This window comes from Oryzias latipes, chromosome 13 (genome assembly GCF_053564925.1).
Source record: "Oryzias latipes strain Hd-rR chromosome 13, Olatipes_Hd-rR_3.1".
Taxonomy (NCBI): Eukaryota; Metazoa; Chordata; class Actinopteri; order Beloniformes; family Adrianichthyidae; genus Oryzias; species Oryzias latipes.
Window position 1 is genome coordinate 35,910,001 of NC_136249.1, and position 25,867 is coordinate 35,935,867.

Below are 25,867 nucleotides of genomic sequence, written 5' to 3' on the forward strand. Positions count from 1 at the left end.
AAAAAACAACTTTGAAGACCTAATATAAAAAAAACACAAAAATTGATGTTTTTTTAAGAATGCCGAAAAGTAAAAAACAATTTACAAGCCTTTGTTTTTGTTCAATCGAAATAAAAAATAAAAGACCTTAAAATCACGCAAACCTTTATTCAGAAAGCTGATGTTTAAAATATAAATATTTATATACATTAATATTGAAAGTCACACTAAAAACTAGGTCCCTGATTCTGCTCCTTTGCTTTACATCTGTTTTCTGACCGGTTGAACAAATAATATAAAATACAATAAATTAAATTAAATTAGAAAAATAGAGAAATACGCCCAAAGTTTATAGGTTGGATATTGATTTCCCCCCCAAACACACACATCATCACAAATTTATTCTAGGTTTCAGAAAATTTATTCCAGGTTTCAGAGGAAGTACTGTTGTTATCAAATAAACAGTAAACAAGGGAATTTTATTTTTGTAATTTCTATTTAAGTCCCTGAGAATAATAGAAATTTCATTTTGCATCAAAAATAAATCAGAAATGCTTCAAACTTTTATTAGACTTCAGTCAATGTTCTATCAGTTACCTTTGCCCCTGTAATAAAGTAATTATTTGGATTCAGACGTTTTACTTCTACATTATTCTAATCGCTACTCTAATTTTTCCTGAAGACTCTCTTCTTCTGCTCATCAGTGACCTGGATTATTCATGACCATCATTTCTATCAGGACACATGTAGTTCTTCTGAAAATGGATTTCGGTCTGAAGACACGTCTACTGTTTTCTTGTTAACACAGCTATGGACATCTGTAATGACAATAAAGCACACATAATAAAGACTTTGTCGTGTCGTCACTGAGGTTCTCAAACGTTCACTGTCACAGGTCGGACCACGTTTCTCCACGCGCTTTTGATTTGAAAGAACAACCGGAAGTGCAGTGGCATCCCAGCTAGCTCGTCCCTTAATGTCTTCTTTCTCTGTCGACCTTCTCGGGACTGAACGGAGCCGCTCCCCGGCGTTCTTTAAGCGCATTTATTCCCATTTACACCGGTTCTGGTTCCGACCTTTAACACACGGAGACGGAGGATAGTGGTAAGCTAGTAGTAGTAAGAAAGCTCGCGGGCGTTTTGTCCGGCAGCTAGTAGCTCCGCTAACCCAGCTAGTACCTAACCCATCCAAATGGACCTGTTCGACGACCTTCCGGAACCGACACAGACCTCTGGTAAGTGGGCCCCAAGTATCCCAGACGGGTACCGACCGCAGCCCGGTTCGGGTTCTGCGGGGCAGGATGGGAAGCTGTGGACCGGCTAACGTTAGCACTGATGCTAATGTTTGGCGGTTGCAGCGTGGAGATTCTGCAGGTTTGTTTACATGCAGACGAAAAACGTGCGCCTGTCTATGAAAGTTAACATTTAATATGAATGACAAAAACAAGTGAAAGTGACATCAATGAGATAGAAATCTTTATTAACAGTAATGTTATTGGTTTTCAAAACGGAGATTTCAAAATTAAGGTTTTGGAGTTGTGGCATCAAAGGATGATAATAAAACAACAGAATTGATTCTAATGATTATTTAGTTATGACTTTTTTTTTTTTAACATGTGCAGTGAAACCCCCTCTGGTGCATTTTTAAGCGTGTTCTCTGGGTCACGTCAGCGGTCCATGGCTGAGCGTTTGGTGTCCTTGGTCCTCAGGTCGTCTCTCAGCGCCGAGCGCCAGCGATGAGGAGGAGGAGCGGACGGCCAAACGAAGGCGAGAGGACGGCGGCGAGGACGTGGAGGTCAAGAGAGTTTGTAAAGAAGGTTTTCAGCTGTTCCACCACAATGTTTGTTCGCCTCTTCTCTCGTCGGCGCTCTCAGAGGACGGATGATTGTGGGGGAGGGGGGGCTGGACTCACGCTGTCTGTCCCACAGGTCTGCCGGAGCTGAAGGCGTACGTGGCGGCGAGGCGCGGCGAGCGCGAGGAGATGCAGGACGCTCACGTGCTGCTGCCGGACCTGATGGGCTTCCTGCCATCGCAGCCCGAACTCGTGTAAGAGCGCCGTCGTCACGACGCCACGCCGCCACCTTCAAGTCACACGTGGACTCACGTCCTCTCTGCAGGTCCCGCCTCTCGTATTTCGCCGTGTTTGACGGTCACGGCGGCGCTCGGGCTTCTCGGTTTGCCGCTGAGCATCTTCACCACAATCTGGCAAAGAAGTTCCCGCCCACCGGTGAGGGGGGGCGGGGTCACAGCTGGGATGGGGTTACCGTTTTCACGCCGCAGCGGCTGACAGAACGGCGTTTGTTTCAGGAGACGCTGAACATTTAGACAAGCTCATCAGGAAGTGCCTTCTGGACACGTTCCGTCAGACAGACGAGGACTTCCTGAAGAAAGCCTCCAGCCAGTAAGACTCTCGTGGTTCTGCAGAACCGGGTCGGAGCTGCCGCCTCACCTGTGTGTCTGTGGGCAGGAAGCCGTCGTGGAAGGACGGCTCCACGGCGACCTGCGTGCTGGTGGTGGATGACGTGCTGTACGTGGCCAATCTGGGCGACAGCAGGGTGAGCCGCGCGGTCCGGTTCTTCTCGGTTGAGCTTCAGAACCGCTGCCTCAGCTTGGTGTGTCTTCAGGCGGTGATGTGTCGGACGGAGGCGGCGGCGGACGGCCAGCAGAAGCTGCTGGCTTTGGCTCTCAGCAAGGAGCACAACCCGACCATCTACGAGGAGCGAATGAGGATCCAGAGAGCGGGCGGAACCGTCAGGTCCGGATCGCCACGTGTCTGCGGCCGGCTCTTTCTGAGGCAGACGCTAACCGTCTTGGTGTTCGCCTGCAGGGACGGACGCGTGCTGGGAGTCCTGGAGGTGTCGCGCTCCATCGGCGACGGCCAGTACAAACGCTGCGGGGTCATTTCCACGCCTGACCTGAGGAGGTGTCAGCTCACAGCCAATGACAGGCAAGAGCTGCTGATCCGTTATCACCGCCTCTGTAAAACAGAAGCTCTTGACGGCGCCGTTCTTCCCCCCAGGTTCATCCTCCTCGCCTGCGACGGTTTGTTCAAAGTCTTCTCAGCCGACGAAGCGCTCAGATTTGTCCTGAACGTCCTGCAGGTGGTTCTTCTTGCTCAAAAGATTCTTCCCGTTTGCTGCTTTGAAGCCGATTAAACGAAGCTCCTCCCCCTCTGCCTCCACAGGAGGCTGGCGTTGAGCAGAAGGCGGGGCTGACAGAGGAGGAGCTTCGCTTCGAGGCAGCGTGTCAGCAGCTGGCCAGCGAGGCGGTCAAGCGCGGCTGCGCTGACAACGTCACCGTCATCCTGGTATCCATCGGCTGCTGAGCTCCTCTTCATCTTCCTCATCATCCTCGCCTGCTGTCTGTTTTCCAATAAAAGCCTCGTTTACATTCCTGATGTTCTCCAGTCATCCATGAGAACCTTGAATCTAAAACATGAAAGTTACTGACTGTGAAAGAAAAGAAAAAGTAAAGGTTAGGCGTGAGAACTGACGGGCCAATCAGAAGAGAGGCGATGACGGCCTGTGGAAACACACACAGCCTCTGAATGAACGTTGAAGCCGGGTTAGAAGGACTTCATTTGGATTCATCTGCAGAAGACGATGATCCAAAAAGAAAAAAATCCAATTTCAAAAACAGGTGGGGAAAAGCAGCAAATCCTGCAATGAGCTTAAAACTGAATATGTGCTGGAGAAGCTGAGTCTGATTTTAAGAACGCCATGATGATGCAAATGAAAGCCAAGTCTGCTGAGGTTCTCTCAAAGTTTTGCAGATCTCCCTGCTCCGCTTCAAAGAGCAAACGCCTAAAAGGTGAGAAAATCCAAAAGTTCCAGCAGAAATCTGAAGGAGAGGTTGGAGGAACCACGTGAGGACGGCCGCTGACTGCTGCTCCAACAACCCACGGCTGGGAGAAGATGATTAATTGGATGGACGTTTATATGGATGGATGGATGACCATCAGAAAGGCAGAGCTCTGGTATTTATTTGGGTTCTTGATTTAATTTTTTGGAGCAGTCCGTGGTCACTGATATGTCCCAACAGTGAGATAAAAATCTATCTGTAAGCTGGTTCAGAATGCTTTCCGTTACTTGCTGGCGGGTGTGTTCAGTTCCCCTCCGCTCCGCCGGGTGGCGCTGCCATCTGTCTACTCGGGTCTGATCCAAAGCAAACCGGATCTTTAGCGGATGCTGACTGTTAACAGCGGCTGCTGAGACAGCTGTTGGCACCAAAAACGAACCGAACCCCCGCACAACCGAACCATGTCAATGAACTGCGCATGTGGAGCACGTGCATGCACCTCAGAGAGAACCGGATGTTCGGCCTCGGCGACAGTTTAGCTTCTCTTACTTTTCTAAGCTGTTTTGTCCGGACGGGACGCCGGTTCGAATCTCTGTTTGGCGGGAACGGACATGGACCGACAGAGAACCGTGGGAACCGAGCGGACCGGCTAACGGTCAGGATGAAAAGCTTTGAATAAAACTTTATCAACAGGAGGGAGCGGTGACAGTCAGAGGCTGACGTCATGGACACCTTGCTGGACTTTGAGGAGTGCGTCAGGGACTCCCCGGAATTCAGGTGAGTCCACCTGCAGGCGGACTGCGCATGCTCAGTGACGCTGACCTGGCTGTGCTTCTGTTCAGACTGGCTGTGGATCAGTTCGAGGCGGACATTTCTCTGCTGGAGGCGCAGCTGCACAAGGTAGGAACATCCCCTCTGCAGCTGAAGGATGGGCTGGTCGCTATGGCAACCGTGGAACCGATGCTGTCTCTGTTCCTGAGCTGATCTGAAGGCCTCCTGTAGTTTGGAGGTTACCTCTGTGCTCTTGAGCATCCTGTCGATTTTTCAGCCCTTCTGGGCTTCTTCTCTGTTCCATCCTCTGAGCACGGAGGAAAGTTCTGGAGTGGGCCTGTAGGACAGGAGCAGAGCGTCATGGAGCTCCTGAGGTCAGCCGGTCCCATCAGGAGGCGACGCGGATGGCGTTCCACACTGGAACTGAGGCGTCAAACAGGGCTGCTGGACTTTGCAGCTTCTTTAACTCAGAATAGCCAATAAAGCTCAGAGGAGTTTAGAGAAAAACTCTTCACCTTTGACCTCTTTCTCCTCCCCCAATCAGGTGATGAAGCTAAGCGGGAAGATGGTGGAGGCGGGACAAGCCTACAAAGCAGCCAATCAGCTGTTCCTCAGCGGGCTGGCCGAGCTCTCCACAAACCACAAACAAGAGGGCGTGATCACGGTATGAAAGCCGCAGCAACTGCTAACCTGTTTCTCCTGTCCTCACTTCTTGTCCTCACTTCCTGTCCTCACTTCCTGACCTCACTTCCTGACCTCACTTCCTGTCCTCACTTCTTGTCCTCACTTCCTGACCTCACTTCCTGTCCTCACTTCCTGTCCTCACTTCTTGTCCTCACTTCCTAATCTCACTTCCTAACCTCACTTCCTGTCCTCACTTCCTGTCCTCACTTCCTAACCTCACTTCCTGTCCTCACTTCTTGTCCTCACTTCCTAACCTCACTTCCTGACCTCACTTCCTGACCTCACTTCCTGTCCTCACTTCTTGTCCTTACTTCCTGACCTCACTTCCTGACCTCACTTCCTGTCCTCACTTCTTGTCCTTACTTCCTGACCTCACTTCCTGTCCTCACTTCTTGTCCTCACTTCCTAACCTTACTTCTTGTCCTCACTTCTTGTCCTCACTTCCTAACCTTACTTCTTGTCCTCACTTCTTGTCCTCACTTCCTGACCTCACTTCCTGTCCTCACTTCCTGTCCTCACTTCTTGTCCTCACTTCCTAATCTCACTTCCTAACCTCACTTCCTGTCCTCACTTCCTGTCCTCAATTCCTGTCCTAAATTCCTGTCTTCACTTCTTGTCCTCACTTCCTAACCTCACTTCCTGACCTCACTTCCTGTCCTCACTTCTTGTCCTCACTTCCTGTCCTCACTTCCTGACCTCACTTCCTGACCTCACTTCCTGACCTCACTTCCTGTCCTCACTTCTTGTCTTCAATTCCTGTCCTCACTTCCTAACCTCATTTCTTGTCCTCACTTCCTGTCTTCACTTCTTGTCCTCACTTCCTAACCTCACTTCCTGTCCTCACTTCTTGTCCTCACTTCCTAACCTCACTTCCTGACCTCACTTCCTGACCTCACTTCCTGTCCTCACTTCTTGTCCTCACTTCCTGACCTCACTTCCCGTCCTCACTTCTTGTCTTCACTTCCTGTCCTCACTTCCTAACCTAATTTCTTGTCCTCACTTCCTGTCTTCACTTCTTGTCCTCACTTCCTAACCTCACTTCCTGTCCTCACTTCTTGTCCTCACTTCCTAACCTCACTTCCTGACCTCACTTCCTGACCTCACTTCCTGTCCTCACTTCTTGTCTTCACTTCCTGACCTCACTTCTTGTCCTCACTTCCTTCCTCACTTCCTAACCTCACTTCCTGTCCTCACTTCCTGTCCTCACTTCCAGACCTCACTTCTTGTCCTCACTTCTTGTCCTCACTTCCTGTCCTCACTTCCTGTCCTCACTTCTTGTCTTCACTTCCTGTCCTCACTTCCTAACCTCATTTCTTGTCCTCACTTCCTGTCTTCACTTCTTGTCCTCACTTCCTAACCTCACTTCCTGTCCTCACTTCTTGTCCTCACTTCCTAACATCACTTCCTGTCCTCACTTCTTGTCCTCACTTCCTAACCTCACTTCCTGTCCTCACTTCTTGTCCTCACTTCCTAACCTCACTTCCTGTCCTCACTTCTTGTCCTCACTTCCTAACATCACTTCCTGTCCTCACATCTTGTCCTCGCTTCCTAACCTCACTTCCTGTCCTCACTTCCTAACCTCACTTCCTGTCCTCACTTCTTGTCCTCACTTCCTAACCTCACTTCCTGTCCTCACTTCTTGTCCTCACTTCCTGACCTCACTTCCTGTCCTCACTTCTTGTCCTCACTTCCTAACCTCACTTCCTGTCTTCACTTCTTGTCCTCACTTCCTGTCCTCACTTCCTAACATCACTTCCTGACAACACTTCCTGTCCTCACTTCCTGTCCTCACTTCCTGTCTTCACTTCTTGTCCTCACTTCTTGTCCTCACTTCCTGTCCTCACTTCTTGTCTTCACTTCCTGTCCTCACTTCCTAACCTCATTTCTTGTCCTCACTTCCTGTCTTCACTTCTTGTCCTCACTTCCTAACCTCACTTCCTGTCCTCACTTCTTGTCCTCACTTCCTAACATCACTTCCTGTCCTCACTTCTTGTCCTCACTTCCTAACCTCACTTCCTGTCCTCACTTCTTGTCCTCACTTCCTAACCTCACTTCCTGTCCTCACTTCTTGTCCTCACTTCCTAACATCACTTCCTGTCCTCACATCTTGTCCTCGCTTCCTAACCTCACTTCTTGTCCTCACTTCCTAACCTCACTTCCTGTCCTCACTTCTTGTCCTCACTTCCTAACCTCACTTCCTGTCTTCACTTCTTGTCCTCACTTCCTGTCCTCACTTCCTAACATCACTTCCTGACAACACTTCCTGTCCTCATTTCCTGTCTTCACTTCTTGTCCTCACTTCCTAACCTCACTTCCTGACATCACTTCCTGTCCTCACTTCTTTTCCTCACTTCCTAACCTCACTTCCTAACCCCACTTCTGTCCTGCAGAGCTGCCTGGACCAGTTCCAGCAGGGCCTGCAGGAGGCGCTCAGCTTCCACTCGGTGAGTTCTGCTCTGACGTGTTGGAGACCATTAGAGTTTCAGTCTGACCTCTGTGCTGCTTCTGCTCCTCAGATGTTGTTGGACCAGACGCAGAGAGCCATCCGCCAGCAGCTGAGCAGCCTCTGCTCGCAGTGAGTCACCGCGGCGGGCGGGGCTTAACAAAGACTTTCTCTGATTGGTCCTTGGTGATGTCCTCACCACAGCAGAGTTTCATTCTGTCCATCTTCTGCTGGTGTTTTGCCCCCAGGTTCCTGCCCCAGCTGGCAGAAACCAGGAAGGACTTTGTTCGGATCGGGGAGAACATGGAAACGGCGGCGCTGAAGAACGCTCAGGTGTCACGGCACAAAGCGGCCGACGCGGAGCGGGCGAGCCACCTGCTGCTCGCCACGCGCAAATGTTACCAGCACTTTGCTCTGGATTACTGTCTGCAGGTGAGCTTCATCCTCTCAGCCTCTTCATCCTCAGAGCCTCTTCATCCTCTCAGCCTCTTCATCCTCTCAGCCTCTTCATCCTCTCAGCCTCTTCATCCTCTTCATCCTCTCAGCCTCTTCATCCTCAGAGCCTCTTCATCCTCTCAGCTTCTTCATCCTCTCAGCCTCTTCATCCTCTCAGCCTCTTCATCCTCAGAGCCTCTTCATCCTCTCAGCCTCTTCATCCTCTCAGCCTCTTCATCCTCTCAGCCTCTTCATCCTCTCAGCTTCTTCATCCTCTCAGCCTCTTCATCCTCTCAGCCTCTTCATCCTCAGAGCCTCTTCATCCTCTCAGCGTCTTCATCCTCAGAGCCTCTTCATCCTCTCAGCCTCTTCATCCTCAGAGCCTCTTCATCCTCTCAGCCTCTTCATCCTCTCAGCCTCTTCATCCTCTCAGCCTCTTCATCCTCAGAGCCTCTTCATCCTCTCAGCTTCTTCATCCTCTCAGCCTCTTCATCCTCAGAGCCTCTTCATCCTCTCAGCCTCTTCATCCTCTCAGCCTCTTCATCCTCTCAGCCTCTTCATCCTCTCAGCCTCTTCATCCTCTCAGCTTCTTCATCCTCTCAGCCTCTTCATCCTCAGAGCCTCTTCATCCTCTCAGCCTCTTCATCCTCTCAGCCTCTTCATCCTCTCAGCCTTTTCATCCTCTCAGCCTCTTCATCCTCTCAGCTTCTTCATCCTCTCAGCCTCTTCATCCTCTCAGCCTCTTCATCCTCTCAGCCTCTTCATCCTCTCAGCCTCTTCATCCTCTCAGCCTCTTCATCTTCAGAACCTCTTCATTTTCAGAACCTCTTCATCCTCTCAGCCTCTTCATCCTCTCAGCCTCTTCATCTTCAGAGCCTCTTCATCCTCTCAGCTTCTTCATCCTCTCAGCCTCTTCATCCTCAGAGCCTCTTCATCCTCTCAGCTTCTTCATCCTCTCAGCCTCTTCATCCTCTCAGCCTCTTCATCTTCAGAACCTCTTCATTTTCAGAACCTCTTCATCCTCTCAGCCTCTTCATCCTCTCAGCCTCTTCATCCTCAGAGCCTCTTCATCCTCTCAGCTTCTTCATCCTCTCAGCCTCTTCATCCTCTCAGCCTCTTCATCCTCTCAGCCTCTTCATCCTCAGAGCCTCTTCATCCTCTCAGCCTCTTCATCCTCCCAGCCTCTTCATCCTCTCAGCCTCTTCATCCTCTCAGCCTCTTCATCCTCTCAGCCTCTTCATCCTCTCAGCCTCTTCATCCTCTCAGCTTCTTCATCCTCTCAGCCTCTTCATCCTCTCAGCCTCTTCATCCTCTCAGCCTCTTCATCCTCTCAGCCTCTTCATCCTCTCAGCCTCTTCATCCTCTCAGCCTCTTCATCCTCTCAGCTTCTTCATCCTCTCAGCCTCTTCATCCTCTCAGCCTCTTCATCCTCTCAGCCTCTTCATCTTCAGAACCTCTTCATTTTCAGAACCTCTTCATCCTCTCAGCCTCTTCATCCTCTCAGCTTCTTCATCCTCTCAGCCTCTTCATCCTCTCAGCCTCTTCATCCTCTCAGCCTCTTCATCCTCAGAGCCTCTTCATCCTCTCAGCCTCTTCATCCTCTCAGCCTCTTCATCCTCTCAGCTTCTTCATCCTCTCAGCCTCTTCATCCTCTCAGCCTCTTCATCCTCTCAGCCTCTTCATCCTCAGAGCCTCTTCATCCTCTCAGCCTCTTCATCCTCCCAGCCTCTTCATCCTCCCAGCCTCTTCATCCTCTCAGCCTCTTCATCCTCTCAGCTTCTTCATCCTCTCAGCCTCTTCATCCTCTCAGCCTCTTCATCCTCTCAGCCTCTTCATCCTCAGAGCCTCTTCATCCTCTCAGCCTCTTCATCCTCTCAGCCTCTTCATCCTCCCAGCCTCTTCATCCTCTCAGCCTCTTCATCCTCAGAGCCTCTTCATCCTCTCAGCCTCTTCATCCTCTCAGCCTCTTCATCCTCTCAGCTTCTTCATCCTCTCAGCCTCTTCATCCTCTCAGCCTCTTCATCCTCTCAGCCTCTTCATCCTCTCAGCCTCTTCATCCTCTCAGCCTCTTCATCTTCAGAACCTCTTCATTTTCAGAACCTCTTCATCCTCTCAGCCTCTTCATCCTCTCAGCCTCTTCATCTTCAGAACCTCTTCATCCTCAGAGCCTCTTCATCCTCTCAGCTTCTTCATCCTCTCAGCCTCTTCATCCTCTCAGCCTCTTCATCCTCTCAGCCTCTTCATCCTCAGAGCCTCTTCATCCTCTCAGCCTCTTCATCCTCCCAGCCTCTTCATCCTCTCAGCTTCTTCATCCTCTCAGCCTCTTCATCCTCTCAGCCTCTTCATCCTCTCAGCCTCTTCATCCTCAGAGCCTCTTCATCCTCTCAGCCTCTTCATCCTCTCAGCCTCTTCATCTTCAGAACTTCTTCATCCTCTCAGCCTCTTCATCCTCTTCATCACCTGCAGCACTGAACGTGTTTGTGTTTCAGCTCAACACCTTCAGGATTCAGCAGAAGGTGGACATCTTGAACTCGGTGAGTTCTCTAGTGGTTCTGGTCCTGGAGGTTCTCCATGACGTTCTCCTCCGTTCTCTCATTCCTCCTTCTGCTCTCAGGTCTTCTCCTTCGTTCAGGCTCAGTTCACCTTCTTCCACCAGGGCTTCGACCTGCTCAGAGACCTGGAGCCCAGCATGAAGACCATGGCGGTGCAGGTTCTGACCCGTGCCGCTCCTGCTCGTCCTCCCGTCGGTGACGGCGGTCTCATGACGGCGGTCTCTGACGTCTCTGTGTCCTCCTCAGCTGTCGCAGCTGTCGGCCGAGTGCTCCGCTCAAAAGAAGGAGCAGGAGAACCGGCACCTGCTGGTGCAGCAGAGGGTACGTCCCCCCGCTCCCTCTGGAGGTTTGGCGTCTGCGCAGACGCAGACACGGTGCCATGGTGCCACGGCTTGTGTTTGTGTGCAGGACGCTTTGGGAGAGCCGATGGTCGGCCCACGCCACGGCAGCGACCAGGTCCTTCAAGGTTACCTGTTCAAGCGCTCCAGGAGGAAACCCAAGACCTGGAAGAGGTAAGGAGGTCTGCGGGGATGTGGGCGCCTCCAAACGGCGGTGAAAACGCTGAGAGGTCACGTCGTTCCAGGTGCTGGTTCACCATCAGGGACAATCGGCTCGTCTACAGGAAGAACCACAAGGTGAGCTGCTGCTGATCCGGGTTCTGCAGATCCGCCTGCTGCCTCGCCGTCTGTGGTGTGAATGCATTCTGGGTAAATGGCCGGCGTTCTCCGTGGAGAATCTGTCAGGCTCCGATCTCCAACATCTTCAGATCTTTCTTGTGAATGAATTTCCGGAAATCCGACATTTGATTTCGACATTCAGATCAAACCTTTGATTCTGTGTGAAATCAAACCGTTTTGACCAATCGTGAGGCGTCATTTAGTCACGTGACGCCAATGCCCGACGATCCAGGAAGGCCAAACGGACGGCGTGGAAGGAGGAGGGTGAGTCTGTTGGAAGTCCACTTCTTTCAGGAGCGTCCGTCATACAGGAACGCCTTGGTCTGATGACAGGAAGAGGCTTTGGTTCACGGTCAGCCGCGGAAAACATGAAACGCTGTCAGGTCACAGAGCAGAAAACAGACTCGAACTCTCAACCTCTTTGAGTTTGATGACGCGATGACATCTCAGATCCGGTTGACCTTTGACCGGTAGACCACGCTCCATTAAACGTGCAGAGTTCTGGGTCCAATCGTGGACTCCAGCAGGTTGATGAGGAATCGGAAGGTTCTGTGTAGATCCGGTTCTGCTATCCTCGTGTTGTAGCGGCTCGATTCACCTCCAGTGACCCGCCAGTTTATCAAACGCTCTGACCTGAAACTCTGTTGCCATGGTGACGAAGGAGGAGCCAGCGGTTCTCTTTGAGGATCTGCGTCTGTGCGCCGTCAAGCCACTGGAGCACGGCGACCGCCGTTTTTGCTTCGAGCTTCTCTCCGTCCAGAGGTGAGTCATCTAAGCTCCGCCCACAGCTGCTTGAGGGTCAGGAGGTGAGCGTCTCTGCGCTTGTGCAGGTGCTGTGCGCTGCAGGCCGACTCGGAGCAGCTGAGGCGGGCGTGGCTCGGCGCCCTGCAGGGCAGCATCGACCTCGCCTACAGACGTGGGGGCGGTGACATGGCCCCCTCCCAGCAGGTCACATGACACCCTCCAACAAAAACGTTATTTACAATTTGAGAGTCAAAGAATAATCCAACCCGCCCTCCTTTACAGGTCAAAGATCCCCCTCCCCTCCTGTCCGGAGGGGATGCTTCCCCCGGCCCCCCTCCTCCGCGACAGGCGGTGCTGGGCGTGGCTCTTGGCGGCCGGGGGAACCGGCAGTGCTGCGACTGCGGGGAGGCGGAGCCTCGTTGGGCCTCCGTCAACCTGGGAGTGACCATGTGCATCGAGTGCTCTGGAATTCACAGGTGAGCCCGGCCCGGTCCTGCCGGACCTCCTCCTGCCCCCCCCGGCTGACCCGCTGTTGTTGCAGGAGCCTCGGGGTCCACCTGTCCAAAGTGCGTTCCCTCACTCTGGACTCGTGGGAGGCGGAGCAGCTCAAGGTAACCACGACCCTCCATGGAGCAGCTTCCTCTGTCCCGCAGAACTCCTGCTGCTGATGTTCTGCTCTGTGTTCTGCTCAGCTGCTGTGCATTCTGGGAAACGAAGTCATAAACCGGATCTACGAGGCTGGATGTTCAGAGCAGAGGGTCCGACCCGGAGCCAGCAGTCCTCGGTGAACCGCCGCGTCCTTCTGCTCCGTCTTGAGAGTCGGCCGTTTAACGGTTGTTTTTGATGCGGCGTTTTTCCCTCCAGATCCGAGAAGGAGGCGTGGATCAAAGAGAAGTACGTGGAGAAGAGGTTCGTGTCGCGCTGCGGCTCAGACGGAGCTGGTAGGTCCCGACGACGTTTGATGATGTTTGGTGTCAGAAACCTGCTTTGTCCCTACGAAGCGTCTCCTGTCCTTTCAGAGATTCAGAAGGACGAGGCGGGACGCCGTCTCTATCGGGCCTCTGTGGCGGGAGACCTTGTTGCCATGGCAACAGCACTGGCCCAGGGGGCAGAGGTCAACGGGAGCATTCCTGAGGAGGAGGGCCGGACGGCGCTGATTGGAGCAGCTGTAGGGGTGAGGAGGTCGCAGGTGAAGGCGCCACGTCTGCTGCATTTCTGTGGTAACCGCGGCGTTTCTGCGCCCGGCCTGCAGGGGTCGCTGCTGGCCTGTGAGTTTCTGCTGCAGAACGGAGCCAACGTGAACCACCGGGACCTGCGGGGGCGCGGCGCGCTGCACACCGCCGCCACCGCCGGACACACCGGGTAAACGTGCTGAAGCTCTGCAGGTTTGAGGCGGAGTCTGTTCGGCTAACTCTGATTGGTCAACGCAGGCAGGTGTGTTTGCTGCTGAAGAGGGGGGCCAATCAGTACGCTGTGGATGAGCGCGGACAGGACCCGCTCGCCATCGCCGTGGAAACCGCCCATGCTGACATTGTGACACTGTGAGTATACTGGTTTGACTGAGGGAGGGGCCAGAAATGTAAAGGCGGGGCCTCCACACCCTCATAGTTATGGATGAAGATGAAGAAAGAGGCATTGGGGCGGGGCAATAAGTAAGGAGTGCATACCGAGTGTGAGTGGGCGGAGCCACCACCTCCTGGTTCCTGGAAGTCCTTCAAAGGTCCGCTGACTGTGTTCCAGGCTGCGCATGGCCCGCATGAACGAGGAGATGAGGGACTCGGAGGGAGCCTTCGGCGCCGCGGGTCAGTCCGATTTCACCGTTTCCTTTTTTGTACGCTTGAACACGGCGCCGTAACCTCTGCCGCTGCTCCTCAGGAGACGACCAGACGTTCCAGGACATCATCAGAGACTTCAGCGACATGGCGTCGCACGACCCGGAAAAGCTCAGCAGGCGCCACCTCAGCGTGGGGGGCCAGGAAGACGCAGAGCAGGAAGGAGGAAGAGGAGCAAACTCCCAGCTCGGTGTTCAAAAGAACGTTGACTGACAGACCTGCAGGTTACCGTGGTAACAGCTGGACAGACGAGAGACGGGTGGCGCAGCGTTTCCGGGTCCCGGCGAGCGAGATCTTCAGACTCGGTTCTGCCGAGGAAAGCGTTTTGGTTTAAAGAAAGACGGGTTTCTGTCCCGTCAGGTCAAGAAAAATCCACGTCCTGAAAATGTGAGCGCTGAGCTGCAGCTTCCTGTCTGAACATTTCAGCCCCCGCCAGCAGTTTACTGATAAGTCCAGTTCATGCCCCGACCGCCACTGAGGCCAGCGGTCACTGGAGGGGGGGGGCACCACTGAGGCCACTAGTCAAGAATTGCAGGTTTGCTTCACTTCTGAACCAAATCTGAGGGAAAACCTACTTTTGAGGTTTTTCAGATGTGAGGAAAGTTTCTGAAGTGAAAAAGGGAATTTGTTACATAAAGTGGTTCCTGAACAGCCCCCCCCTCCTCGGCAGCTGGAGTTTCATTGGTGATGTCACATATTTGGCCCCGCCCTCAACAGATCAAGCAGATCGTTCAGGGAAGACGTGGAGCGACTGAAATCCGTCCAAACTTCTGAGTTAAAATTCACATGAAAATGTGGACCATCCTAAGTTTCAGGGTGGGGGGGGGCATTTGGTTTAGTTAGTTTTTAATCTTTGGCATCATTAGCAAGTGAAGTTTGTGACTAAAGCAGGAATTCTTTACCCCCTGTTTGCAGAATGCTAACATTTTAGTCTGTTCAGAGGTCAAAGCGCTAGTGTTAGCATGCTACACTGCACTGAGGGGCTCATGGGAAAATGAGTTCAGTCTGACAGAAACCTATCAGTGTCCCGGTTACAGATGTGTGTATTTATGACAGAATTAAATCTACCTGCAGGAGCAAAGTCTCCACATGGATGTGCTTCTATCAGACGTGTGTTTTTGTGATGCTTTCTGGGTCAACCCACCTGCAGTAGCAGACGCTGCTCACTGGGGGGCAGTGTTTTATCGGAAGCTCGTCCTGCGGTTATCGTAATTGGTGCCTGTATCTGTATCCGTTTTCTGTGCTGTGGTCTTCTGCAGCTCTGTGGTCCGCTAAGCTCCACCCATCCGTGGCGTGAAAAGGCGCCGTGCTCCTCGATGTTTGACTTTTCCCTCCCCCTGCAGCTTTTCTCAGTCATTAAACCAGTTCTGTTCTCACTTCTCTAGTTATTTGTAGAACTGTTCTGTTATCCTTTTTACTTAGTTTTCAGTCATCTGGTTCTGAAGAACCTTTCAGGTCGTGTTCATCCTACAACAAATATGGCATCAAATACCTTCAGACTTTTAGTAAATATTTCCTGATGTGAATTTGTACAATGTTCTTTAGAATTACTGCATTTTTCCATTTGACCAGCAGGGGGCGCTGCCTGGCGCGTTAAAATCACTTAATCAAAGATTCAACCTTTAATATTTTCAGAGTAAAATAATCACAGGAACCCGCTGATGTAAAATATTTATTTAAAATAGTTCATATGTGCCCTTAGAATACAGAATTCTGGGTAAATATGTGTTAATATCCTCAGTCTAAATCCAAGCAGTGATGCCTTCACAGACGACTCTGTAAATATGACGTTCAGAAGAACTTGGAGAAAAAAGTCTTTAAGATGGAATCAGGTTTTAAAGCACAGAACGGATGTCAGTTAATGCAGCATCAATGAGGCGTTCAGGTACCAACAGATTCCATCTTTTTTCAGTTCTGTCATTGCTGGTGTTCAGATATCCCACGCTTTTTAAGCACCTTGAAGGCATCAGTCCTTCCCTTTCTTCTTTTTCTTTTTCTGCGTCTCCTCGTCCTTCTCTGCTGCTTTCCTCTTTGTCGTTTCCTCCTCCACTTGTTCCAAGGAGGCCCACACCTCATCCTCATCCTCCTCTTCCTCCTTGACCTCAGCCTGCCCCTCTACTTGCCCCCCCGCCCCTTCCTCCAGCTCCAAGCTGGCCAGAAGGAGGCAGTTGAGGCGGGACTTCAGGTAGACTTTGTGCAGCAGCCGCCGGTCCTCCAGACTGTGGATGCGGAGGAAGCGGTCTAGACCGCAGGACGCCACCACCGGCTGGGAGGGGTGGCACTGCAGGCCCCGCACCCCCCCGGACAGCCCCTTCAGGCAGCCACACACCAGCCCCTTCCTCAGGTCCAGCAGGGCGATCTGGCCCTGCGTGTTTCCCACCACCACCGTGGAGCCGGAGGCGGTCAGGGACAGGGCGGTCAGCGGATACTCGCCGTACTCTGCCTCCAGGACGGGGCGCCGCTGAGGGGTGGAGGGGTCGAAGACGTGGACCTGGGGGGTCAAACGTGACAGAAAGCGGGCGTGAGACACGTGATGCATCACTGAGCAGCTCCTGAAGGCATCGGTCTGATCTCCACTTCACTTCAAAATAAATTCATGTCAGCTGTGGAGTTCCCCAGAGTCCATACCTGGACCCCTTCTTTTTGAGCTTTAAGCTCATTTTTTTTTTTAGAAATAGTTCAAACTAAACAGCTTATCTAGCACACTTGTGATGTCATGGTTTAAATCTTTATTAACAAGAAGAAAACTGAAGCCGTTTAGTTTTGAACCGCTAAAAGGTCAAACTAAATAGTTTAATGAACCGTAAAAACAAGCTTTTATCTAGAAACATTTTACTTCATCCCTACATTAGCAATACTAGCCTAAAATACAGAAGGGGTTTATTCAGATATACCTCTGGTGTGTCATAACCCCTGTTGTAACAGTAAAATATGTCCAACACAAGAGGCCTTCAGCTCTCAGCTGTTAGACAGGAAAGTTCAAAATTAAAAGAAATAACCACGTCAGGCTCCACCCTTTTTTCAACCTGACATTAAATCTAGAAGATGATTGATGGTTTCAATGATTTATGTTTTAAACGTTTTTGAGTTTAGTCAGTAAATCAACCCAAAAGATCACGAGCTTTAGTCCTGGAATTCGAACCAACAACCCGGGAACACAGGTCCAGACCCGTGTTCCCGGTCCCGCCAGAAACCTCCTCCTGTCACATCATCCACCTGCCGGAACCGGCTCCACCCACCTGATGGTAGCCTGTGCACGTCACCACCTTGTCCGAGTCCGGGATGAAGGCCACGTCCCGGACCCAGTGCGGCCGCCGCAGAGCCAGCCAGTCGTCCCGGAGGTTCTTGGCGGAGAACAGGGCCGCCTCCGGCCGCTGCAGGTCCCAGATCTTCAGCCCGTTCTCCTTCCCGCCGGTGGCCACCTTGTTCCGGCTTACCGGACTCTGTCTCATCCGGCACACCGTCTTTCCCGCCTCCAGCTTGGTCACGGGCTCGCGGCTGTCCTCGGCCCACACGCGCACAGCACCGTTCTCCGTGCACGAGACCAATGTGGAGCTGCTGAGCGCCGCGAGACCCGCAAAGCATCCGTCCTGCGGGTCCCCGCAGCGCCGCGCGTCCGTGAACGCGCCCTTCTCGGTGCTAAAGGTTCGGACGGTTCCGTCCACTAAGCCCAGCAGCAGCTCGCTTTCCGCCGGCGGATCGCCCCAACTCAGCACGCGGACCTCCTGGTCCCGGCTCAGCTGGCGCGTGTCGCAGAAGTTGAAGGCCTGTTTCCGGGTCAGGCTGACCCCCTTTAGGATCCCGGTTTCCGAACCGAGCCACACCGAGCACAGCCGGCTGCGGTCCCCCATCCCCGCGGGTCTCAGCTGCTGTAAACAGAACACGAGCCTGGACCGGAGCAGTCCACGTGACTGTTCTTTCACCGAGTCGCACAGTAGTTACGTCACAGTAACTTTTTTTTCCTTCAAACTTTATTGCTCAATCTAAAAGTGACAACATCCTGCTTTATGGATAAAACTCAAATTAAGTCTTTTAAACGTTTAAATCTTATTATTACTGTTTTATGTTCTGCTCTGTTTATATTATTTACTATCTGCAAAACCACATGGAAACAGCTGCAGGAGCTCAGAGTTCTGTTAACAGCCAAACACACAAAGTTAAAAACACAAAGTGTTTAAGAAAGAAAGAGATCATCAATAAACAGGAAATAACTTTAACTCTGTGAAAATTAAATTTAATATTCAAAGAAAATCTCAATTTAAAATTAAAGAATGAAATTTTACTTTTTAGGAAGTCTTGAAACACAAGGCCGTTTCTGTCCCCGTCTCTTTAACAATAAAGGTCGATGGGGCTGACGTCATAGCGGTGCGTTGGCGTTCTGAACGCATGCGCAGGTTTCCTTTGGCTCAGAGCTGCTAGCTCATATCAGGTTCATCTTTTCTGGATCGAAAACAAAATTCCTTCGAATCGAGTGAGGTTCGGGGCCAGCCCCCACATCCGAACCGGGTCTGCTTCCGTCTGAGGGATGGACAGGGACGAGGAGGACTTCGTGTCCGGGAGCCGCTCAGGTTAACCGCTTTGTTTTCCCGGGCTAACACGCAGCTAGCGCGCTAACAACAACAAGCCTGGTTATGTAACCCGGTTAGTTTCTCTAAAACGGGGCTCGAACCCTAATAGTCCAGTTAGTGGTGGTTCCAGGCTAAATACTGAGCTAGAAAACGGTTTACAGGCGGATGTCTGTGAGGACGTGTGTCTGTTGATGTAGCCTCGTTTGCGCGCGGCGTCACCAACCTGCGTCACATTACCCGCGGAAATACATGATGTCGCACCAACCAACGGCAGTTTCTTTACGCGTTTTTACCGGGTTACCGTCATTTATTGCCAGAATTAGCCTCTGGCGGTCCGGTTGTCTGTTGCTGCTGTCAGTCAGTTCTCCGCATTTAGTTTGGCCTTAAAGAAAGTTGCTTCAGTTTCCCTCAGGGAGCATCTGCAGTCAGAGCGTCTGCTCTCCATCCACGTCTGCCTGCTGGAATCTGTCTGCCACCTTTTCCTCTCTGAAGCAGCATCAGCCTGTCAGGTTACATCTGGTCATGATCAACTTCCTGTTGTGCTCACAGATGACGGCGGCGGCACTCCTGTCCTGGACGAACACCCGCTGTCAGACGGCGAGGAGATGAGGAGCCCCAGCCGCCAGGCGGAGGTCTGAATCCCTGATGATTCCAGCTCTGTTTGTTTTTTGGTCAAACTGACCCGTTCTCTCCGTCTGTTATGACCTGATTGATGGGATTTCTGTTTCCGGAACGGAAAATAGCAGAAAAAGTCTGTGGGTGGAGACCTGATCCAGGGCCAGAGTCTTCTGGGTCAGACCTGATCCAGGGCCAGAGTCTTCTGGGTCAGACCTGATCCAGGACCAGAGTCTGCCGGGTCAGACCTGATCCAGGGCCAGAGTCTGCCGGGTCAGACCTGATCCAGGGCCAGAGTCTGCCGGGTCAGACCTGATCCAGGGCCAGAGTCTGCCGGGTCAGACCTGATCCAGGGCCAGAGTCTGCCGGGTCAGACCTGATCCAGGACCAGAGTCTTCTGGGTCAGACCTGATCCAGGACCAGAGTCTGCCGGGTCAGACCTGTTCCAGGGCCAGAGTCTGCCGGGTCAGACCTGTTCCAGGGCCAGAGTCTGCCGGGTCAGACCTGATCCAGGGCCAGAGTCTGCCGGGTCAGACCTGATCCAGGGCCAGAGTCTGCCGGGTCAGACCTGATCCAGGGCCAGAGTCTGCCGGGTCAGACCTGATCCAGGGCCAGAGTCTGCCGGGTCAGACCTGTTCTCAGGTATATTCTTTCATGGTTCTGTCAGACGAACATCTTTTTCTTTCTGCAGGATGAAGGCAGTAACGATGAAGCCCCTCCCCCTGCTGTAAAGAGGGGCGGGGCCAGTGGCTCTGAAAATGAGCCAGACAGCGACTCTGAGGGCGAGGCCCCTGGGAGCCCCAACAACGAGAACAAAAGCGACTCTGACGGCGAGGCCCCGCCCCCTGCTGGCAGCGGCGACTACTCTCCGGTGAAACGGCGATCGAGCGGCTCGGAGGACGAGGAGTCGCTGCAGAAACGGCGCCTAAGCGGCTCAGATAACGAGGGTCACTCATCCCCCACCAAACCCAGGGGGAGCAGCTCGGACCTGGAGGAGGGGGCGGGCACACCCAAGCCTGCCCCCAACGCCGACTCCGAGGACGAAGACGCCAAAGCAGCGGCGTCTCCCAACAGTGACTCTGACGCAGAGACGCCCAGCAGGAGGAAGAGCGCCCAGATAGACTCTGATGAAGAGGATAAGCCGGAGGAGGGGCACAAGGAGGGCAAGTGGAAGGCCGTCATGCAGTCTGACAGCGAGGAGGAGGAGGAGGAGGGACGCCGGAGGAGCACTGCTGCTGGAAGTGATGAAGATGAGAAGAGGAGTGAAGACAGCGAGGAGGAGAGACCAGGTTAGTGACTGATGGTGGAACTCTGACGGCGGTCAAACCTCCGTCACGGTTTGACACGCCCCCAAGAGGACATGTGACCCTCTGAGCATGCTCTGTGACGACATGAACCAATCGTGTGACCCTCGGGTTCCAGGTCAATTTTCCAGCTTCAAAGTGGTTTTTTGTGAAGGTCACCCAAGTTCATCCATGAATCCAGACAGGCTGCAGAGCCGTGATTAGAGCTGTGACGGTGTGGGATTTTTGATCTTCAAAAAAAAGTGACCGTCACACCCCTAGCCGTGATGCCTTCAGGGACGCCACGGTCAAATCAAAGTGGCATCTTCAGCTGTTCCACACCAAGGTTTCGGATGATTGAGTTGAAGACGAAGGTTTCCTTCTGTTTGTCTTTGCAGCCAAGAGGAAGAAGGTCATCATGTCAGACAGCGAGGACGACGAGGAAGAAAAGGCAGACAGACCAGGTGAAGCCTCGCACGTTTACACGGCGCTCCTCCTCCTCCTCCTTGGTGCAAACATGACCCCCTTCTGCCGCCTCTGTCCTCAGCGCCAAAGAGGAGCCGGGCCGTTTCGGACGAGGAGAACTCGGACAGCGACGACGCCTCGGTGGGTCCCGACAGGAGCCTGGCGGCCAAACTGAAGGAGCTGGGCTCTGACAGCAGCAGCGAGGACGACGGCGGAGGGGCGGGGCCAGGGAAGCAGCAGAACAAGGAGAAGGCGCTCTTCGGGAGCGACAGCGAGTCCGGAGACGAGGAGGAGTGAGTCAGCAGTGGGGATGGGGGTGGATGTTGTTCAGGAATCCAACCCGTTTCCTGGTTTCACACGTATACTCGGCGGAATTTGTCGGAAAAACACGATTTTTTGGTTTCTGTGGACGGCGTTTGAATCTTCAGTCTGATCTATGCCACAGGAAAATGATCGCAGACATCTTTGGGGAGTCCGGAGACGAGGAGGAGGAGGAGTTCACGGTAACCTTAGTGTGCATGCGGGGACAGGAAGTGTGGCGTTGCTGCTCCTCACAGGCTCCTCCCCTTCCTCTTGCAGGGCTTCAACCAGGAGGACCTGGAGGCCGACAAGAAGGAGTCCAAGGAGCGACCGGAGGTGGAGGAGTCGGACTCTGACGAGGGCGTGGATCGCGGCGGGCAGGAGTGAGTGTCCTCCTCGCAGTGTGGGCGGTGTCTCTGAGCGCGTGTGTTGATGTTGTGCATGTACGTGCGCGCGCAGCACCAGCTTCATGTCCGACTTCGACTTGATGCTCGCCAAGAGGAAGGCCATCAACAGCCGGCGCCGGCGGCACCGCGACGGCGGCACCTTCATCAGCGACGCCGACGACGTGGTCAGCGCCATGATCACCAAGATGAACGAGGCCGCAGAGGTCCGGCCTTCACAGTAAAAGCCTCAGCCTTCAGAGTAAAAGCCCGCTGACACCAGTCTGTCTGACAGGAGGACCGAACGCTGAACAAGCAGAAGAAACCGGCGCTGAAGAAGCTCACGCTGCTGCCGCAGGTCGTCATGCACCTGAAGAAGTAAGAGCCGCCGCTCCCGACCCAGTTCTGTTCCCAGAGCGGTTCTGATCGCTCCGGGTCTGCGCTTGCTCAGGCAGGACCTGAAGGAGACCTTCATCGACAGCGGCGTGATGTCGGCCATCACCGAGTGGATCAGCCCGCTTCCAGACAAGTCCCTGCCAGCTCTCCGGATCCGGGAGGAGCTGCTCCGGATCCTGCAGGAGGTGAGGGTCCCAACTGGACAGAACCAGAACGGCAACCATCCGTCTTTCAGTTTGACGGCTCAGGACGTCTCTGGGCTTTTCTCCCGCAGCTTCCCAGCGTCAGCCAGGAGACCCTGAAGCACAGCAAGATCGGCCGCGCCGTCATGTTCCTCTACAAACACCCCAAGGAGTCACGCCCCAACAAGGACCTGGCCCTCAAGCTGATCAGTAAGAGTCCGCCCCCAGCCGCCGCTTTCAGTGTCGTGTCTGTGCCTGACGGGCGCCGTGCCGTCCGCAGACGAGTGGTCGCGGCCCATCTTCGGCCTGACGTCCAATTATAAGAGCATGACGAGGGAGGAGCGCCAGCAGAGGGACCTGGACCAGCAGATGCCGCAGAGACGGAGACTCAGGTAACGCCGCTCGACCTCCGAACCGCATCCAGGCCCGGCTCCAGTTCCAGCCCAGAAACAAACCCGGTTTGGTTCCTTTGACGTTTCTGCTCACATGAAGAGACGTTTAGGACTCTTTAAAAAAAAGGCGGGGCTTTCATTTCAGCAGATTTTCAGCTGAGGAACCGCAGTACTGAGCTCAGCGCTTTCCAAGTGAGAACCTGTTCTGATGTCTGAGGCGGTTCAGCAGCTGCAACACAGAGGCTGGGTTCTGACCCGGTTCAGTTCTGCGGCTCCTCGTTCACGCACCGCTCCGTTCCAGGCTGACTCTGAACCACAGGACCGTCACCAGCTGCTGAGACCTTCTTTGCTCACAGTCACTCCTCCTCCTCCTCCTCTTCATCCCTTCTCTCCTCTCCCTCCAGTCAGCCTGAGAAGGTGGAGCGGCCGCTGGAGCCCGACGTCTTCTCCGGTCCCTGCAGGTTCTGTCAGAACGCAGCATGGCTGCACGGCTGTAACTGCACGGTGAAGCCGACGAAGACTGGCTTTGTTTCCCGTAGAAGCTCCTGGTGACGGAGTCTAACTGTAGCCAGCAGGGGGTGCTGCCGCGCAGCCACGCCTCTGAGCGGTTTAGCGTCCAGGCTTCAGAATAACGCGGCGGTTGAGGGCTGAGTTTGTTCCTAGAAGCGTCCGGAGGCTCACCTGCAGCCTCAGGTGAGCCTCCGGACGTCCAGCTTTGTTGACTAACTCTGAGGCCGTGGCGGCCATAACCGCATGGAGGCGCAGCTGCAGCGTTTAAACGCTTCACAGGTTCACCCAGAAGAGACACGCAACTCATCTCTTATTTTGAAAGGAGCGACCGGACGAAACAGAAAATTGGTTTAGTCCAAACTCAACCTCTGATTATAAAACAGTTTCTCAGCTTTGGTTTTTAGAAAGAAACGGTTTTTCAGTGACAGCGTTTAGCCAACAGGAGGCGCTGCAGCCTGATGTGCCGCTCACAAACCGACACAATAAAAGCCTTTCAGAAAAGGATTCTGGGAGAGAAATGAGTCTGCAGGAGAAGATCCTGCAGTGGGATGGACCAGAACATGTCAGAGCATCAGCAGAAGAAGAAAAACACTCACCTTTGACCTTTATTCTGAAATCAGGAGTCTCAGCTTATCTGCGTTTCTTTTACAAACTTGTGACACTGAGGAGTTTTTAGTAATAAATAATAAACTCAAACCTGTAATATAATCTTTAGAAAATCGTGTTTGACCCACCCGTCCGTCCTTAACTTGCTGCATCCCTACGGCGGTCACGGGGTTGCTGGAGCCTGTCCCTGTGGCTGGTTGTTGGCGCACATCCGGACAGCCGCTGTGCTTTTGCGGCTCGTGTCTTTTTTGGGTCATTTTTGAACCGTTGGGCTTTCCGTAGGAAACCCTGTTAACCCGTGTGTTGTTGTTTTTTGCCCTGTAGCTCCGGGGGTCAGACTCCACGCCGGGACCTGGAGAAGCAGCTGACCGGAGAGGAGAAGTAAGTGCCACGGGCGCCACGCTGATGTGAGGTCAGGGCTAGCCTGTCATGTCAAAGGGACACGCCCACTTTTCTGTGCCATTTCCTTGTAAAATGAAGTGATGTTATGAAGTTAAAATAAAAAACCTGATTTGAGATTCAATCTACTCGTAAGGTGAAAAGGGGGTGGAGCTAAAGTTCCCTTGCTGGTTTTACTTTGACGAAATTGGACGTGAGCTTCATCATCAACACTCTAGTGGTTCCACTGTGAAAACGTTCAGGAACCAGCTTCATTCAGGAAGTTTATCCTCACGGGTCTAACAATGAAGCAAAAGGGGGCGGGGCTTCGCGTGTCACAGCTGACGCAGCCTCACAGTCACTTCAAGTCTCTAACCCCCTCCCACAGAGCCCTGCGACCCGGCGACCCCGGCTTCTGCGCCAGGGCCCGAGTCCCGATGCCCTCCAACAAGGACTACGTGGTCCGACCCAAGTGGAACGTGGAGGGCGACTCCAGCAGGGTGAGTCCCGAAACCGCCAAAGGTTCAGGGTTCGTTTGTTTATAGAGTGAAATAAGGGGGCGGTTCCTGTCAGTCAGCTGCAGTCTGATTGGTCCTCCGTAGAGTGGCTATAAGAAGGCCATCAGCCTGCTGGAGAAGCACAAACGCCGCTTCGCCGAGGAGAGGAAGCTGCGGCGGCCGCAGGGCGCCGTTAAGATCAGCATCGAAGGGAACAGAATGCCCCTGTAGTGGCGGCTGCTCACCTGCAGGGGGCAGTAAGTCTGCATGGCGTGGAGTGGCGCCTCCTTCAGGAGACGAAAACGCGGCTAACAGGACGATGAACCGTGGTTTTTAGAAAAGCGGGTGTGGAACTCCAGGCCTGCAGGGCCGCCTGCTGCAGGTTTTCCAGAAACCCGCCTCCTGCTGCTGATCACCTGCGTCAGGTGTGTTTAGGCCCCCCAGGCCTGGATTCTGACCCCCCTGATCTAAACGCACCAAACAGAGTGGCGCTGTCTGCATCGTGGCTTCACACGGCCTTCAGGGCCGACCTCTGACGCTGTGCTTCTGCCCCCAGGGTCCCGTCAAGAAGGGCATGTCCCGCGTCGACAAACAGATGCGCAGATTCGCAGACATCCGGCGCCTGACCAAGCCGGGTCACGCCGTGAAGATCAGCGTGGAGGGAAACCGGATGCCGCTCTGATGCTCGGATGTGTACCTTTTCTGTTTTTGTAGGATTATCGTTTTATTACTGTCTGTGAAACGTCCCGCCGCCGCGCCCACAGAGGAACTCCGTGACGTTCTCCAGACGTCAGGATCGTGAGAACCCGCGAACGGAGCGGCTTGTTTTACTGCTGTTTCATTAAATGTACTGAATGCTTGACGGACAGACGGATCTTTTATATGTGAGGAAAACATAAAACATGTCAGAAAACGCTGGGGACTCGCCGCTCCATTCTTCCACCTTCTCCTGCAGCCGGGGGTCTGCTGGATGTTCTGCTGCTCCCATCAGAACGTCTGCAGAACCGTCCAGACCCTCCTCTCTGCTTCAAAAGGAGGCGTCTGGTGTTCCACAGGGTTCTGTTCTGTGCCCCCTCCTCTCTGAGCCTGGTTTGAACAGGACGGTGTTGTGTGGGTTCTCCGTCTGACAGCTGAGCTGTCAGCAGCCGTTTCTGTTCTGTTTGCTGCTCGTTTTGAGGCTTTTCAGGGTTTAGTTGATCCGTAGGAACGGCCAAGAACGAATCCAACAAAAAGAACACAACAATGAACTGACCCAGGAGAACCACAGACACAAGCAGGTCTCAGCTGAGGTCAAAGGTCACGGTTCAACAGCATGAAGTCAGCCTGGACTGGAGGTTCTGAAGAGTCATTATGAGGAGAACGTTTGTACGTTTCACAG

At 53.2% G+C, this 25,867-nt stretch overlaps 4 protein-coding genes across 12 annotated transcripts; 3 read left to right on the forward strand and 1 right to left on the reverse strand.

Moving 5' to 3' along the window:
* Positions 1–907: 907 nt before the first annotated feature.
* Positions 908–3,375, forward strand: ilkap (integrin-linked kinase-associated serine/threonine phosphatase). Of its 5 annotated transcripts, none has more exons than XM_078929804.1 (10): positions 908–1,213; positions 1,688–1,773; positions 1,907–2,024; positions 2,096–2,205; positions 2,286–2,379; positions 2,446–2,533; positions 2,603–2,733; positions 2,806–2,925; positions 2,998–3,079; positions 3,163–3,375. In XM_078929804.1, exons 3-10 carry the CDS (start codon positions 1,960–1,962, stop codon positions 3,301–3,303), a joined length of 831 nt encoding a protein of 276 aa, XP_078785930.1. In that variant the 5' UTR covers positions 908–1,213; positions 1,688–1,773; positions 1,907–1,959; the 3' UTR covers positions 3,304–3,375. The 5 variants fall into 5 exon arrangements, with proteins under 5 accessions (XP_078785930.1, XP_004085814.1, XP_078785928.1 ...); XM_004085766.4 differs by having other exon boundaries at positions 924–1,213; positions 1,688–1,795; XM_078929802.1 differs by having other exon boundaries at positions 924–1,213; positions 1,688–1,786.
* A 695-nt stretch (positions 3,376–4,070) lies between these two features.
* Positions 4,071–15,290, forward strand: zgc:162872 (BAR_ACAPs and ArfGap_ACAP domain-containing protein). 2 transcript variants are annotated; one of them, XM_023961382.2, is made up of 22 exons: positions 4,071–4,553; positions 4,619–4,676; positions 5,092–5,211; positions 7,622–7,675; positions 7,748–7,806; positions 7,923–8,106; positions 10,599–10,643; positions 10,724–10,819; positions 10,908–10,982; positions 11,070–11,173; positions 11,245–11,296; positions 12,000–12,100; positions 12,169–12,286; positions 12,365–12,558; positions 12,624–12,693; positions 12,775–12,866; positions 12,947–13,023; positions 13,102–13,256; positions 13,335–13,444; positions 13,513–13,623; positions 13,823–13,884; positions 13,958–15,290. In XM_023961382.2, the coding sequence occupies exons 1-22, from the start codon at positions 4,501–4,503 to the stop codon at positions 14,125–14,127; spliced, it is 2,160 nt and encodes a 719-aa protein (XP_023817150.1). In that variant the 5' UTR covers positions 4,071–4,500; the 3' UTR covers positions 14,128–15,290. The 2 variants fall into 2 exon arrangements, with proteins under 2 accessions (XP_023817150.1, XP_078785927.1); XM_078929801.1 differs by having other exon boundaries at positions 4,123–4,553; positions 10,766–10,819.
* A 283-nt stretch (positions 15,291–15,573) lies between these two features.
* Positions 15,574–18,336, reverse strand: wdr74 (WD repeat domain 74). Its single transcript, XM_023961383.2, has 3 exons — positions 18,198–18,336; positions 17,154–17,802; positions 15,574–16,405 (listed from the first exon to the last, which is right to left on the reverse strand). The coding sequence occupies exons 2-3, from the start codon at positions 17,763–17,765 to the stop codon at positions 15,881–15,883; spliced, it is 1,137 nt and encodes a 378-aa protein (XP_023817151.1). The 5' UTR covers positions 17,766–17,802; positions 18,198–18,336; the 3' UTR covers positions 15,574–15,880.
* Positions 18,271–25,402, forward strand: iws1 (interacts with SUPT6H, CTD assembly factor 1). Of its 4 annotated transcripts, XM_020700693.3 has the most exons (17): positions 18,271–18,482; positions 19,032–19,114; positions 19,789–20,386; positions 20,779–20,844; positions 20,928–21,138; positions 21,291–21,348; positions 21,425–21,528; positions 21,605–21,755; positions 21,824–21,906; positions 21,980–22,109; positions 22,199–22,316; positions 22,387–22,498; positions 22,903–22,959; positions 23,939–23,995; positions 24,381–24,492; positions 24,595–24,746; positions 25,046–25,402. In XM_020700693.3, the coding sequence occupies exons 1-16, from the start codon at positions 18,440–18,442 to the stop codon at positions 24,718–24,720; spliced, it is 2,109 nt and encodes a 702-aa protein (XP_020556352.1). In that variant the 5' UTR covers positions 18,271–18,439; the 3' UTR covers positions 24,721–24,746; positions 25,046–25,402. The 4 variants fall into 4 exon arrangements, with proteins under 4 accessions (XP_020556352.1, XP_020556351.1, XP_020556353.1 ...); XM_020700692.3 differs by lacking the exon at positions 24,595–24,746; XM_020700694.3 differs by lacking the exon at positions 22,903–22,959.
* The last annotated feature ends 465 nt before the right edge of the window (positions 25,403–25,867 follow it).